Genomic DNA, 14,260 nt, shown 5'->3' on the forward strand with positions numbered 1-14,260 from the left:
AAGGACATGCAGTTTGAGGAGGAAGGGTGCCTGGGATGTCATTATTAAAACTGCATTTTCCACAATTTATTCATGATAACTTGGGCCAGCTCATAGACGAATTCCTTTGCTTAGAAAAGAAAAACTAACACTAAAGAAGAACCTACGCAGTACTGTGGCAACTGACTTTATTTCTTGTCCGGTCCTACAGTTGGGCTAAGTTTAATAATTTATATTATCTAAATGTTCAAAAGCCCTTTAATATTTGGAATGCATATACATTTTGTCCTCTTACTTTTCAGGAGGATGTGCCAGTCAGAAAAACACATTATAACTACAGAAAAGGGGTAATAATATTTTCTTTCTGCTCAAATGGTCTTGTTATTGTTGTTTGGTGTGAACTATTTTTGCAGTTGGTGACAAATTTAGACTTAATCATCTCACTGAGAAGGCTGAATATATGTTTATAGACAGAATATGTAAATATAACTCTATCATTACACAGTAGCAGAGCAAAGGACTATGTTTTTAAATGTGTATACACTCACTGGAGTTGACTAGAACGTGCCTATCAGCATTGCCAATGGCCACGATAAAAGTCTACAAGCATGTAAACATAAGCCTCCACTCTGCATCTATGTCCATGGATATGAAAATCGGCATGTCTCTGTGTGTTTGTATGTAAATCCTGATCTGAATGCTGGTACATGCTCATGGCCTGGCATTAGTGACTGATTTAGTACCTAAATCTACATTTTTGTCCTGATTGTGTGATCCTGCTGAAGATTTGTTTTTGCTTTGTTTATCTGGTTCAGAAAAGAAGAATAATTTCTAAAATGTTAAAGCAGTCTATCAACTCTAAAATGTAATGGCTGTCATGTAATAATCATAATGTTTTTGTTTTAATGGAAGCTGATAAAGCATTCAGGCTATAAGCAAACATTTCAACTCAGAGCAAATTGATTGAAAATGATTTATTTGCATGTAAAGCAACTGTTAACTGTAGTGCCACAGGCCTAGTACAGTGGATATGTGTGTGTATATATATATATATATATATATATATATATATATATATATATATATATATGTAATTGCTTAGCAAATAAATAGAGTATTACAGTAGATAGTAAAAGGTCAGGTCAGGGTTATTAATGGACCATTAGTTAGCCCCATTTGACTTGAAGTACTTTTAAAACATTTAAGGCTAATCATTTTATTTTTGATGCTTGTGACTATGTGCACTTTCAAAATATTCTTAGTAAATTCTTAGTTGGAAGCACATTTTTAAGTTGCCATTTGCTGAGAATCCTAGCAAAACCCAGTGAGAGATCTAAACATAAGTGTTCTTTCTGGTGCAAAAACAATGTTCCCTTTGTGTTTACTGCTCTGCTTATTTTCCTGCCTCAAATCATCCAAATATAACAATAAGACTTTGTGTGGGGCCCTGAGGACAAAGGCAAATATAACAATAAGACTTTGTGTGGGGCCCTGAGGACAAAGGCTTCTCTGCAGAATAAGAAAACATTAACAGAATGAACCTTATCTTCAGAATCAAATGTTTATATAGCCTACACTGCTTCCTTGAAGTACCAACAGTAACTGTCCCATCAATTTCTCAATCAAATCACTGCCACCAAGGACATATAACATGGGCAGGTTTTAGTGCCTTTCAAGCAGCTAATGTGGTTTATTTTCCTTTGTCCTAACCGTAGCTTGGTGTAAGATGGGAGTAATTTTGGTCTTTGTTTTAATACTTGTTGTTTGGATATCGGAAATACAGTAAAGGCAGCTGACTGCCCAAACTCTAGACTGACAGAGCTGGAATCAATATCGAAGACAGAGCCCAATACTCATCCCAGTGTGTCCTAGCATCCAATACTCATCCCAGGATGTGCTAGCATCCAACACTCATCCCAGAATGGGCTAGCATCCAATATTCATCCCAAGATGTGCTAGATCCAATATTCATCCTAGGATGTGCTAGCATCCAATACTCATCTAAAGGCTGTTCAAAATCTAAGCATACTTTCTTCTCTCTCTCTCCAACAGAATCCCAGGAATAATAATCATATGTCTCCTGAAGATCCCAAGCACACCATTCACCTAAGAAGATACTCCTTTTGATGGTATCTGTGTGTGGTGGCTTCTGACATTGTCTCATTATCTACATGAAACTTCAGGGGGAAATGAAAAGACTCAGAGAAAATAGCTTTAAAAGGACAGTTATATAAGGTAACAAAATTCACCAATAATTACTGAAAAAAACAGAAGACATGAATTGGAAGGATAACAAGAAGGGGGTTATATGGATGGGTTTGGAAGAAGGAAAGTGAAGGGGAAGAAGTGTTCATTTCTAATCGCATGTACCAGCTGCTACACAATCCCAGTCACTTCTTTAAACATTAACTTAAAAAACAGTTTTTGTTTTTTTCCAAAAGAATTGCGAAGGTTTTCTGGGTCTCACAGGGAAATAATATTTCCTTAAATTCTGTACATGTATTTGGATTTCTATCGAGTTGATTTTAAAAAGACACTTTAGTTTGCTGTGTTAATTAATATTTTCATTAAAGTACTGCATAGTATTGCATAGACATTTGTTCTGAGCCATTTAAAACCTCACATTCTCTGTCCTGTGACCTACATAAAGTTGTAGGTAATTTTCTTAATATTTAGAGCTTTTGTAGTCTTGTACACAATAAGAGGTGTAACCAGGACTGTAATAAAAAGTTTCCTTAAAACAATAAAGTTTGGGTGTGAATTCAACCACTAATCCTGAATTATTTTAAGATCATTCATTTAAAAGGGAGACATTGGGAGCTTTGACGTCGTTTTCTAACTTTGGAGTTTCTATTTGCCTTGTATTGTAAGTTCTTCTGTCTACTAGAATGCATTAGATGTAATGTTACCCAGACTCAAGTTAGCTAACTTTCCTGCTTTGACTGAAGGATCACAATTCTGTTTGTATTTAACTTCTGCTCTCATGTCACTACCACTCATCCAGAATACAGTGTCTGATCTTATATATTCATACTATTATACGAGAATTAAAGATGTATAGGTTGCTTTGCAAAATATTTGCATTTCAAATACATATCCATTTAGTGCTATTGGTATGTTGTTCAGAAGTATAATAGTAAAAACAATATTATTCTGGATGCACCAAGAGCACCAGTGTAGGAATAAAACATGCAGTCATCTGGTCCCCCAATGAGCCTGCCCTGTCTGTGTGTTGGTTGAGGCCACACAGAATGTGATTGTATCATTATCACATGTGTGCAAGCAAGTATTCTCCCTTCATTAAAATCTGACTAAATTCTACTGTGAAGAATTTTAAAATCTGGAAACCTAAGACTATTTACAGTGTTGGCTGGATATGTGCAGAGTGCATTCAGCACCACTCTGTGTCATGCACGCAGAGGACAGGGGGCTGGAAAAGAGTACTGTGGGAACTGCACCAAAAAAGGAAACAATTGGTACTTTGGCTTTCCTATTGAGGGCCCGGCGCAGTTCAAAATCATTATGTTTCTTCCCCACCTACGGAAACGTGTGTTCAGATAGAAATCTTATTATGACTAATGTTGCAGGTTGTTAGCTTAAGCTCTGTCAGGGTCATTGTCACATCCTGACAAAGGTTTGTAAACCTAATCAGAAATGGCATAAGTCACACTTCAAACAAACCAGTTTCTGTTTCAGTGACCCTCTTACGGCTTCAGACCAACTGCTAGTTTTGAATGTAGCTAAAGTCAGAACAGGGATTCCTGCATTCTGCATTCATTTTATTTTTTTAATCATCATTCAGCTTTGAAGGTATTTGCTATACTTGACTCTGACAAATAAGTCACCCAATACATCTCAGAAGCCAAGGTCAAGATACCTTCCACAATACAAAAGCTAAAACAAACGAGCCCTCAAACCTCAATTCTAAGGCTGATTCTATAATTATTTCATTTCTTTTTGCCTGTGGTAGGTAGGTATCTTAGCAGAACAAAGAGATACACGACCCTGGAGATGTCCACTTTTAGTAATGGAAAAGAAAGCAACTGTAAGCCACAGTGCCGAACACATAGCCCAAGAGTACTAGAAGAAAGGAGTAAATCTTTGGGACCTGTGAAGAACTTAAAAAGCAGTGCTGTTTTGTACTTTTCCAGACTGATTGTGGTAACTCTTTTCTCTATAATGTTAGAGTGACTAAGATATAGAAAACTACATAAAATTGCATATGAAAGAGCAAAATATTTTCTTTGATTTTGTCACCGTCTTTTGTATATTCATTTCTATATGTATATATGCATATATAATGCATATATCAGTAGTCTACCAGTACACAAGAGATTGACATACATTTTCAGGGTAATGCAAACGCTACCTTCTTATTTTCGATATTAAGTTTTATGCCATCACCAACTGAAAACCACACCCCCAGGACGAACTCCAGAAAACATGCTGGAGTCCTAAGAAAATGCTTCCACGGATTCTCAGAAGGGGTGTGCATTTCATTCTGAGTGTTTGTTATCCAAGGGCCTCAATATAGGAAACACAACATTTGTGACTTCTCTTTTGGTTGACAATAGGCACTTTCTCAGAATAGGAATTATTACCTGAAAGACTATGACATTTAGCCTCATAAGCCTTCTTGTAAGTGGATCTGCCTGAGCCATAGTGGTCTATTATATCAACTTAACAGAAGGCCAGCATTGCAACTGTGTGCAAAAATGCTCTGGGAAACCGTACTCAGAATACAGTCATAGAAAAACAGTTATCTTAATAAAGCAACTCTAACATTACCTTCTAGGTTGGTTATTTAGTTAAGTTAACCTCATTGCAATAAAACTCATGTGTCATCATTTCTGTACCCAGATTTCATCCTTTCTAAGTCACAGATGTGCAATTAAAACATGTCTAATTGCTTATGTTCTTTTAAAAAAGTATATATCAGTAATAGTTAAAATTTTGATATGTTTCTTTGCTAAGAGCCTTTCAACATCCCCCTTTGAACGAGCTTTGGAAATGCAAATGTAGAACATTCATCGCCTTTGGACAATCGACATATCTAACATATTGTTAAGAGGCCCATATACCCTGTGGTGCAGTGTTTCTATAATAATATACACTATATTAACAATTGAGTATTTATGGTGTTGATCAAGTCAGCTCCCAAGATGACAGTTATTCTCCAAGACGGAGGGAGCAGGGAATTCTTTACATAAGAGCTAATGATTACTATCTAATACAATGCTAAAGAGGAGAGGTATCATTGAGTGGAGATGCAGTTCATGCACAAAACCCATAGCAATAAGTTCTCAATATCCAACAGTGGCATCAGATGTAGGCAACGAAATAGTCATCTCAATGGAGCACACATTGCCTGTAGGGAAGAGGAACCTAACACTAAGTTACAGAGAAGTACCCTATGGCATGAGACTGTAAAGTGGTCTGACAGCTTCAGAAGCCGAACCCTCCCTTGACATTAATCTATAATTTTAACTAAACAGAATAGTGAAGAAATGACAGCTCAATATACTCAGCCTGAGATCAAGTTTGTCATGGCAACATTGGCAGGTTGGACCCTGATTCTTCAAAGATTACATTGCCTTAGTTAACAAAATTCATACTTTTTTTTATTACAGAATAGAGATTATAAATAAATGTAAAGTGTGCATGCAGTCAACTGCATAATGTACAAGCAATATCTATGTTTTGAATAATTGTCTTTGGCAGGCCAGAATCCAGCTGGACATGCAGTATGTACATATCAAAATCCATATTGTGTTCATCATATTGAAAGCAAGTGAAAATATATATGTATATACTATATATACACACTTATGTATATAGATGTATATACTGTTTTAAATATATTAACAAATATATATGTATATATATATATTAAAAGTTGATTTCGTCTTTGTCAGATTCAGGTGACTCAGGCCTTGAGACACTAAAAATATCCTGACATGGTATTTGGGGAGGTACTTGGAGTGGAATTTGGGGTTTTGGAGAAGATGTCTGGGGTACACTTTTCTCTGAGAGTAGTTTTAAAATCTCTGCCACCTGCTTTTCCAGGGCAGTCATTCTGCAGCTTAGCAGCTGGATGTCCTCTTTGAGTTCATGTTTGACTTCCTGCAGTGTGGTTTGTAAGGCCTGCTCGGGGATGGGGTAGAAAGAATGCTTGACATCAGCCTGGCTGGGACTGTGTTCTAGAGGACTTCGGGCCTCACCGGCTTTATCCAAACGAAGGTCACTTTTTGTAATCCCACTGTCACAAGAATCCGTTTTCCTTAAGGGGTTCTTGGTCACACTGTTCTCTGAGTCACTGCCCTTGGGGTCCTCCGACAAGAGCCCCATCGACTCGGCTTTGGTGACATTATTCCAGTCTTCCTTTTTCTCCTCCTGAGCCCCCATGTTGTTCTTGAGTCTCAGCCACCCCTTCCCATTTCCGTTTTTCATCCTGATGGGGCTGCTGACCTTGAGACATTTGGGTTCAGCGCCACCATTGGGCTTCAGTTCCATGGCATCGCGGTTGTTCTGCTTAAGAGACTCGCTGGTTTTCACATACGCCAGAGATGTCTGGATGGGGGTAATCTGTGATACGGTGACCACACTGGTACCTGTGATGGAGGCTCCGTTCTGCAAAGGGCGGCTCTCGACCTGAAGCTGGCTCCTCTCAGGATCACTCTGCGCAGACCCCTGGTTCCTCAGTTCTTTCTGCTGTTTGAACTTCTGGAAGAGCTTCCTCACTGGGTGGTCCACGGGGATGCTCAGAGTCACCTCATTCTTCTGCCGCAGCCGCTCCTCCTCCTCCTTCTTCACATCACTAATTTTACGGAAGATGATCTGGAGAAGGGGAGAGATGAGCAAACCATGGTTACAGAAGCAGATGGCTCTATAATTATGTGACACTGTGTTGGGTGTGCTTTGCTTTATAGTGAAGACATCTGCACATGCCTCACGTCCTTTTCCTAAGGGAAAATTAATTCAATTGCCACGTAACAATTCAATATACCCAAAATCTAACACAGGGACACTGACTGACTACAATCTTACACACCAGAGGGGAAAGGTGGTTGAAACAGTGTAAAAGTAATTCATGTCCCCATTTAAAAGAGTATATAAAATATATTCTATATATTAGTGTATATATATATATATATATACACACACACATACACACATATATATTAGTATATGTGCATTTGTGTACATACAAATATATATTCCTTACATTTCCTTGGGACATATCATCATTTTAGTATGGTTTCTCCTTTTCTAAGTGTGTTTTGAACCCATTTTTTTAAAATTTTATGCAATTTTATTTCATTTTAATTATACACACACACACATATAAAATCTGAAAAATCTAAGAGGTTTTTTTCCTTTAAAAATAATAATATTCCAATTTTGTGCATCAAAAGACAGTACAGTAATCCTAATTATCCAGACTGAGCTCTCAATGGTTTCGTGTCACTGTGAGAGGATTGAGTTAGCCAGAGCCGAGCTGATTCCATCACAGGCTACAAACTGGGCCTTCTGTTTCTCAAAACTGGAAAAGTCCACAAACAAGACAAGTCCAGGAACACCCCCACCCCTCCGTGGACAGCCAATCAGGAGCTGTCAGAAGCTGTCTCGCCACCTAGCTTGACCAACCTCAAGGACTGCCAATGAGGAGCTGTCAGAAGCTGCCCCGCCTCCTAGTCTTAGCTATATCGAACCCATTTTAATATTATCCTCTGTAAATGGATAGGATAGCAGGAGTTCCAGATTTCATGAATACTGCAAAGGTATGAAGTTCTCCAGGGAGATAAGCAGGTTGCACAGCAAGGGTTGGTTCGAGAGTGTATGCATTCCTTATGTATATGAGGAACCTGTAAGGAAATGTTTCTAAGAAACAACTGACAGATTAACTCAGATCCTTAAAGTTACTGTTGAATAGACCACCTCAGAAACACTTGAATTTCCATCTCTGAAATGTTCCAAATATACAAAATTTGATCATATGACACTTTTGATTGAAACAGAATTCTAAATCTTAAAACTCTGGATATTTTAGATATGAAATTCAACATATAGTATGTGTGATGTTAGGTGGACATCCCTCAGTAAATAAGCGTGCTATTAAAATCTCGTGAAAATTATGAAATTCCTAGGCAAGTGGTTGGACCTGGAGGGCATCATCCTGTGTAAGGTAACACAATCACAAAAGAACTCAAATGATATGTACTCACTAATAAGTGGATATTAGCCCAGAAACTTAGTATACCCGAGATATAAGAGACAATTTGTAAAACACATGAAACTGAAGAAGAACGAAGACCAAAGTGTGGACACTTTGCCCCTTCTTAGAATTGGAAACAATCACCCATGGAAGGAGCTACAGAGACAAAGTTTGGAGCTGAGACAAAAGTATGGACCATCTAGAGACTACCATATCCAGGGATCCATCCCATAATTAGCCTCCAAACGATGACACCATTGCATACACTAGCAAGCGTTTGCTGAAAGGACCCTGATATAGCTGTCTCTTGTGAGACTAGGCCGGGGCCTAGCAAACACACAAGTGGATGCTCACAGTCAGCTATTGGATGGATCACAGGGCCCCCAATGGAGGAGCTAGAGAAAGTACCCAAGGAGCTAAAGGGATCTGCAACCCTATAGGAGGAACAACATTATGAACTAACCAGTACCCCGGAGCTCTTGACTCTAGCTGCATATGTATCAAAAGATGGCCTAGTCGGCCATCACTAGAAAGAGAGGCCCATTGGACATGCAAACTTTATATGCCCCAGTACAGGAGAATGCCAGGGCCAAAAAATCGGAATGGGTGGGTAGGGAAGTAGGGGGGAGGGTATGGGGGACTTTTGGGATAGCATTGGAAATGTAATTGAGGAAAATACGTAATAAAAAAAATAAAATGTGGAAAAAAAAATCTCGTGAAAAATGTTGGGAAGAAATTGTGGTGACACAATTTCAAAGGAAATAAAGATAATTGGCTATGTGAGATACTACAAACTGTATTTTCAGTTAGAGGTTAACTTAGTGAGTTTATTGTTCTCAGATTCTTGAAAGACAAAAGTAACTGCAGGCAGAGTCTGTGAGGAGGGGGCTGGAAAGATGGCTCAGTGGTAAAAGCACTGACTGTTCTTTCAGAGGTCCTGAGTTCATGTGGTTACATGGTGTCTCACAACCAGCTGTAATGGGATCTGATGCCCTCTTCTGGTGTGTCTGAAGACAGCAACAGTGTACTCACATACATAAAAAATAGACACCTTAAATAAAATAAGCTAAAATTTAAAATATCTGTGAGGAAAATTAAAGAGATTTTCATCATGTGCAGCACTTTCAGAGTCAACCAATTTTACCACCCAAACAAAATTATTTATTTCTCCCATCCTCCCCATGTTATGTTTAAGAGTAAAAATACATACGAAGCACCTATTCCCGACTCATAAAAGACCTCAAAATATGTTGGTTCTTTCTCCTTGAACTGAAAATACCTCCAACTTGTAGCCAGGTTTTGTTACCTTTCAAAGGTTCAGCAGCACCCAGGAGTAACATACAGTCACAGATTTTATATCAGAAAGAAATATTAATGATGGCCACTGTTAGCTGAAGAGCCAAAAGTCAAGCAAGCAGGAATCCTCCTCCTGTGCACGTTTTCTAAATGTAGACTGATGCACTCGAGTCAGTCTACCAAGTAGTAATCATTTGTATCTTAAAATAAGCCAATACTACAAATTCAATAATCACTTGGAAGGTCTCCCATATGTTTTCCTGTCTGGTGGCACATGGCATCAGGTCTTTTTTTAACAAACGTAACACTCATCTCCAATTCTGGCATCAAGACTGCAGCAGTTTAATTAGAAATCTTCCCCAGGTTTGACATAGTTCTTATCCTTCCTGAGGAAACAGAGCAAGCACTAAGCCTTCAGGGCCTTAATGCCCTTCGGGATCAGACAGATGCCAATAAGGAAAACTTCAGTACTGTTTTCTTCCACTCCTGCTGGTTCCCCTGGGTTGACAGAAGGAGCCTGGTATAAATGACTCACCACATGCCCATCAAACTCACCCCAAGTCACAATCTTAAACAGGTGATTACTTAGCCTGGAGCAGACAGAGCCTGGATATGGTGCTTGACATTAGGAGAAGGGGAATTCATTTCAAACCTCAGCGCAGAACAGTGATTGGCACGCAGGAAAGTCATACGTGACACAGAACAATCACACAATGTGTGGTTCATTCTAAGCAAGCACACAGCTACCTGAATAGGGCACATTGAGACATATCTGGGTTTACATGAAAGTTTATTTTAACACAGAGTCCTGTATTTTTCTTGCTCCACTTGGTGTCCCACTTGATACATCAGAGTCTTGCCATCTCTGAAACATCTCCATCTACCTCTCAGCTTATAAACTCCACACTGAAAGGTTTGGTATCTCTGATGATTGATAATCATGGACATCTGAACCTAAGAACTTAAAAAAAAGATTTTCAATATAATGGCTAGCAATTGAATACAATTATTGTGTGCTTACCAAGTTTAGGATGTGAATAGTATGGGATTGCAATACACCTATGAACTCAATAAAAAAGTCTTTTCTAGCTTTCTAGACCAACAGCTGCTCACACTCACCCCCCTGACATGAACAGACAAAGGTATTCAGATTGCTAATATTATATTGAGAACAAAGGGTCCAGATACCAAAATACCTGGCGTAAAGAGAGCCCTGGAAGAATGCCAGACCTCCGATGGGCATCAGGAGGCAAATGAAGCAGAATTGGATTAGTGAATTGGGAAAGAAGAACTGGAGTTTGGGATGTTGGATGGCAGAATCCTGCATTGCACACTACAGCTGCTCTTCTCTCTCCCCTACTGCAGAGGGTGAGGGAATGAGACCGTATATAGACCTAGTTTCCCCTATTTGGGGAAACCTGAACATCAATACTGGCCCTGACTTTTCATCTGGACTTGAAGGAGCAGCAGAAACTACTTCCCCTCTTGAGGCAGCAATGTATGCTGGGGGGACAAAGAAAGTAACAGCACATCTCCTTTGGAGGCTGAAGGTTTAAACCTTAACTCCCCAACTCTTACTTCTGTTGCTAGGCTACATAAGATTGGGTGGATCAACATAGGCTCAGGCCTTGTGACTTCAGCTCCCCAGAAGGCAGACACTGAACAAGCAGTGAATGCTAGAAGAAGAACTATCATACTCTGTGGAATATCTGCTCCCAGGGATTTTGAGACCCTTAAATAAACCACACATGGAGAAAACCAGCAACTAACTATGGCCCAAACTCCAAGTAGTGTTTGCAAGCCTTCCAAACTTCAGAGACAAGCCTGAGTAACTGAAATAGGCCAGGCCACCTTCTTCCCTTAGCACCTCACAGTCTTGAGCCCGGTGAAAGCAGGCTGGGAAGAGAGGGTTATGAGATTCCACACCCAAAGTATACAATTGAAACGAAAACCTCAATGCTAACAAGGTCACCTGGAGTTGACCAGCTGCCATATGTATCATATAGGTTCTGGAAACCAAACTCAGATCCCCCGAGAAGGCACTTTGTGCTCTAAAATACTGAGTCATCTCTCTAGCCACTTAAAATCTGTATTTTATTCCAAAATGCAACAACCTCATGTACTCAAAAAATACAATTGAGATAGGGCTGTATTACAAATAATAGGGTTTTTCTCATTATTTTCCATAGTCTAAATGATTAGTCGATGATATCTAGTCTTTCTATTTTAATTTTTGTTCTGAAATTTCATACATGAGTTCTGTGTTTCTATCATTTCCACCTACTCCAACTGCTCCTGTGTCCCTGCCTGACTGTCTTTATGACCTCTCTTTCTTTGTTGTTGTTACACATACGCACTAGCACACACATACCCACTATGTATATGTACATGTAGATGATGTATGTGTATATATGTATGTATGTACATGTATATGTGTATATGTATATATATGCATATATACACAAATATCTTGATGAGTCTGTTTAGTTTTGCTCATTAGTGTGTATATATATATATATATATATATATATATATATATATATATATTATTGGCATTTTGAAATAGGCTACCTATCAGGGGTACTTTTTCCTGGCAAATACTGAAGCCCATCTCATTGCAGCCTGTAATTCTTCATGGGAGTGGAGCCTTGTGAGAATTCAGATAACTGTAGTTCTTACTACTCATCAAAGAAGCTTGGTTTTGCAACATAGAGAAACCAATGTATCAATCCACACTGGTTGAAAAGCAGAAAACAATTGACATTTGGATGATCGACCCACTCAATACATCAACAACATAATCCTAACCAAGGTTCAGAAAACAGCATGGAAAACAGGGAAGAAAAAATGTTAGAGCCAGAGGAGCAAGATAGATGGTGCCAGCAAGACAGTCTTTTCTAGACAGGACAGGAAAGCTGCACCTATAAAATCTGTGTGTTTTACTGTTGCTAACTGTATCTACTACTGACTCCTCATTTGAATTGGATACTGTATCATCATTAACATCTGGCCCTCCATGTTAACAAAGTAATGCCATTTAGAGTCAATTCAAAATTGATCCACAAATCTATTTTTCAAGGTTCTTTATTCAGGATTCTTATTCATTATATGGATATAGCAGTATCTATTATGAGCTTAATTCTTAGCTTAGGACACTACTCCGTAGTCTTCATGAAAGGTAAGAAAAGACAGGCCAAGAAATTTAAAGCTACCCATAAAAGGAAGAAATGAATTTATGTTTCCAAGGTCTAAAAGCTCACCTACTTGGTTCTACCTTAAGTAGATTCATGTCTTAATGCAAAGAAAATTCTTGCTAGTTTCATCATATGTCAGAAATAATGCATTAACTGGAAAATAAGAAAATAAAACATCAGGGTTGCCTAACTAGGTAATTCAGTGTACTTCAAAAACACTACATATAACAACCTTTCCCTCGGAGTTCTCACAGTTTTGAAGGTAACTTTCAGAGCCTATATTTCTATGGTAATTATTCTGCAGAAGCGTTGCAGTGCTCTCTAATTAACTCTATGGAATGCTCCATTTGGTGGAACTATTTATCTTGACATTTTTATCATGACCGTAATGAAATGTTTTAAGTAAATAACATAATGGAAAGACTGATAGATTTTATTTAGTAAAACTCTTATAAGTATAGCATGGATTGTGTGGATAAAATAATTCTGACTGCTATTTTTTGGTCACAGAGAAAACCTGCAAACAATAAGATTCCTTAAAATGCTTTTGAATTTTTCATAAGTATGTATTCACAGAAAGAAAACAGCATCCTAATAATTTGACATAAGCTGTATAGTTTAATTTTACATAGGTATTCCATTGAGATAATGCTGTTTAGTCCAGAAAACCAGCATTAAAATGACCCACAAATAGATCATTATTTTTCAAATGATGAAAAATATAAAGCTATGATTATCAACATAGTATTAAAATAAATCAGTTTTAAAAGCCCCCTCAGTATTGATAGTTTTGAATTTGATGTACTCTAGGGCCATCTTTTTATCCAACAGTAAATCAAATTTCTGCTAAACAACACAAAATCAAAAATAAAATCATAAAGAGAAACTCGGGCATCAGGCTACACTTCTTGCTACACATTATCAGTACCATGCATAATAGCCTGCACTGTATCAGCAAAGAGATTTATTTCTTTTAAGCTTTTCTCCTCTGCGCTTCATTGTGTTCTGCAGAACCTGCTGGAAGGTTTAATTTATTTAAATGATAAAAGCTTCTTAAACTTAACAGGGAACATGGCCAAGTGAGGGTTCCATTTCTAAAGTAGGACATTTGATCATAAAAGTGATATCAAAATTGAAAAATTTGAATGTGTACTGAACTTTGAAATCCAATAGAGGCAAGGGAGAGGAAGCACTGGTTTAATGACATGGGTTTAGCATTATGTAATTTGTAGAGAGGTGGAGGTGTTTTCTCTCAAATGGCTCATCACTTTCCAGATCTATGAGTCCAAGGAATTGACTGGGAACTTACAGCTCGGAGCAGTCCAGCCGTGGGTGGCCCTGGTCTTGCTGACTCTCCTGGAACCCGGCTGCTTTGACTCTTTGGTTCATATCACTTCCCATAGTCCTAGTCTCATTCGAATTCTAGCTGTCCCAAACCATTTCAACCCAAGCAACTGTAAAGGAATACTCACTAGACATTACCCTGCATGAATCAGAGGCTGTGAGCTCTCAGTACATTACTTGATGCTGTCTGGTTATAGTTGTCTGTTCTATATGTTTAGATGTGTGGATGGTA

The 14,260-nt window shown here is 38.3% G+C and overlaps 1 protein-coding gene across 1 annotated transcript in view; it reads right to left on the reverse strand.

Moving 5' to 3' along the window:
- Window positions 1-1,086: 1,086 nt before the first annotated feature.
- Kcnh5 (potassium voltage-gated channel subfamily H member 5) overlaps window positions 1,087-14,260 on the reverse strand; it is a 286,479-nt gene continuing 273,305 nt past the window's right edge. Inside the window, exon 11 of the mRNA XM_021179089.3 lies at window positions 1,087-6,816. Coding sequence (XP_021034748.1) covers window positions 5,869-6,816 — 948 coding nt within the window. The 3' untranslated portion in view covers window positions 1,087-5,868. The remainder of the gene's footprint in view (window positions 6,817-14,260) is intronic.

Source organism: Mus caroli, unplaced genomic scaffold, assembly GCF_978045245.1.
Source record: "Mus caroli unplaced genomic scaffold, Mus_caroli_1 scaffold_14, whole genome shotgun sequence".
In the NCBI taxonomy this organism is placed as follows: Eukaryota; Metazoa; Chordata; class Mammalia; order Rodentia; family Muridae; genus Mus; species Mus caroli.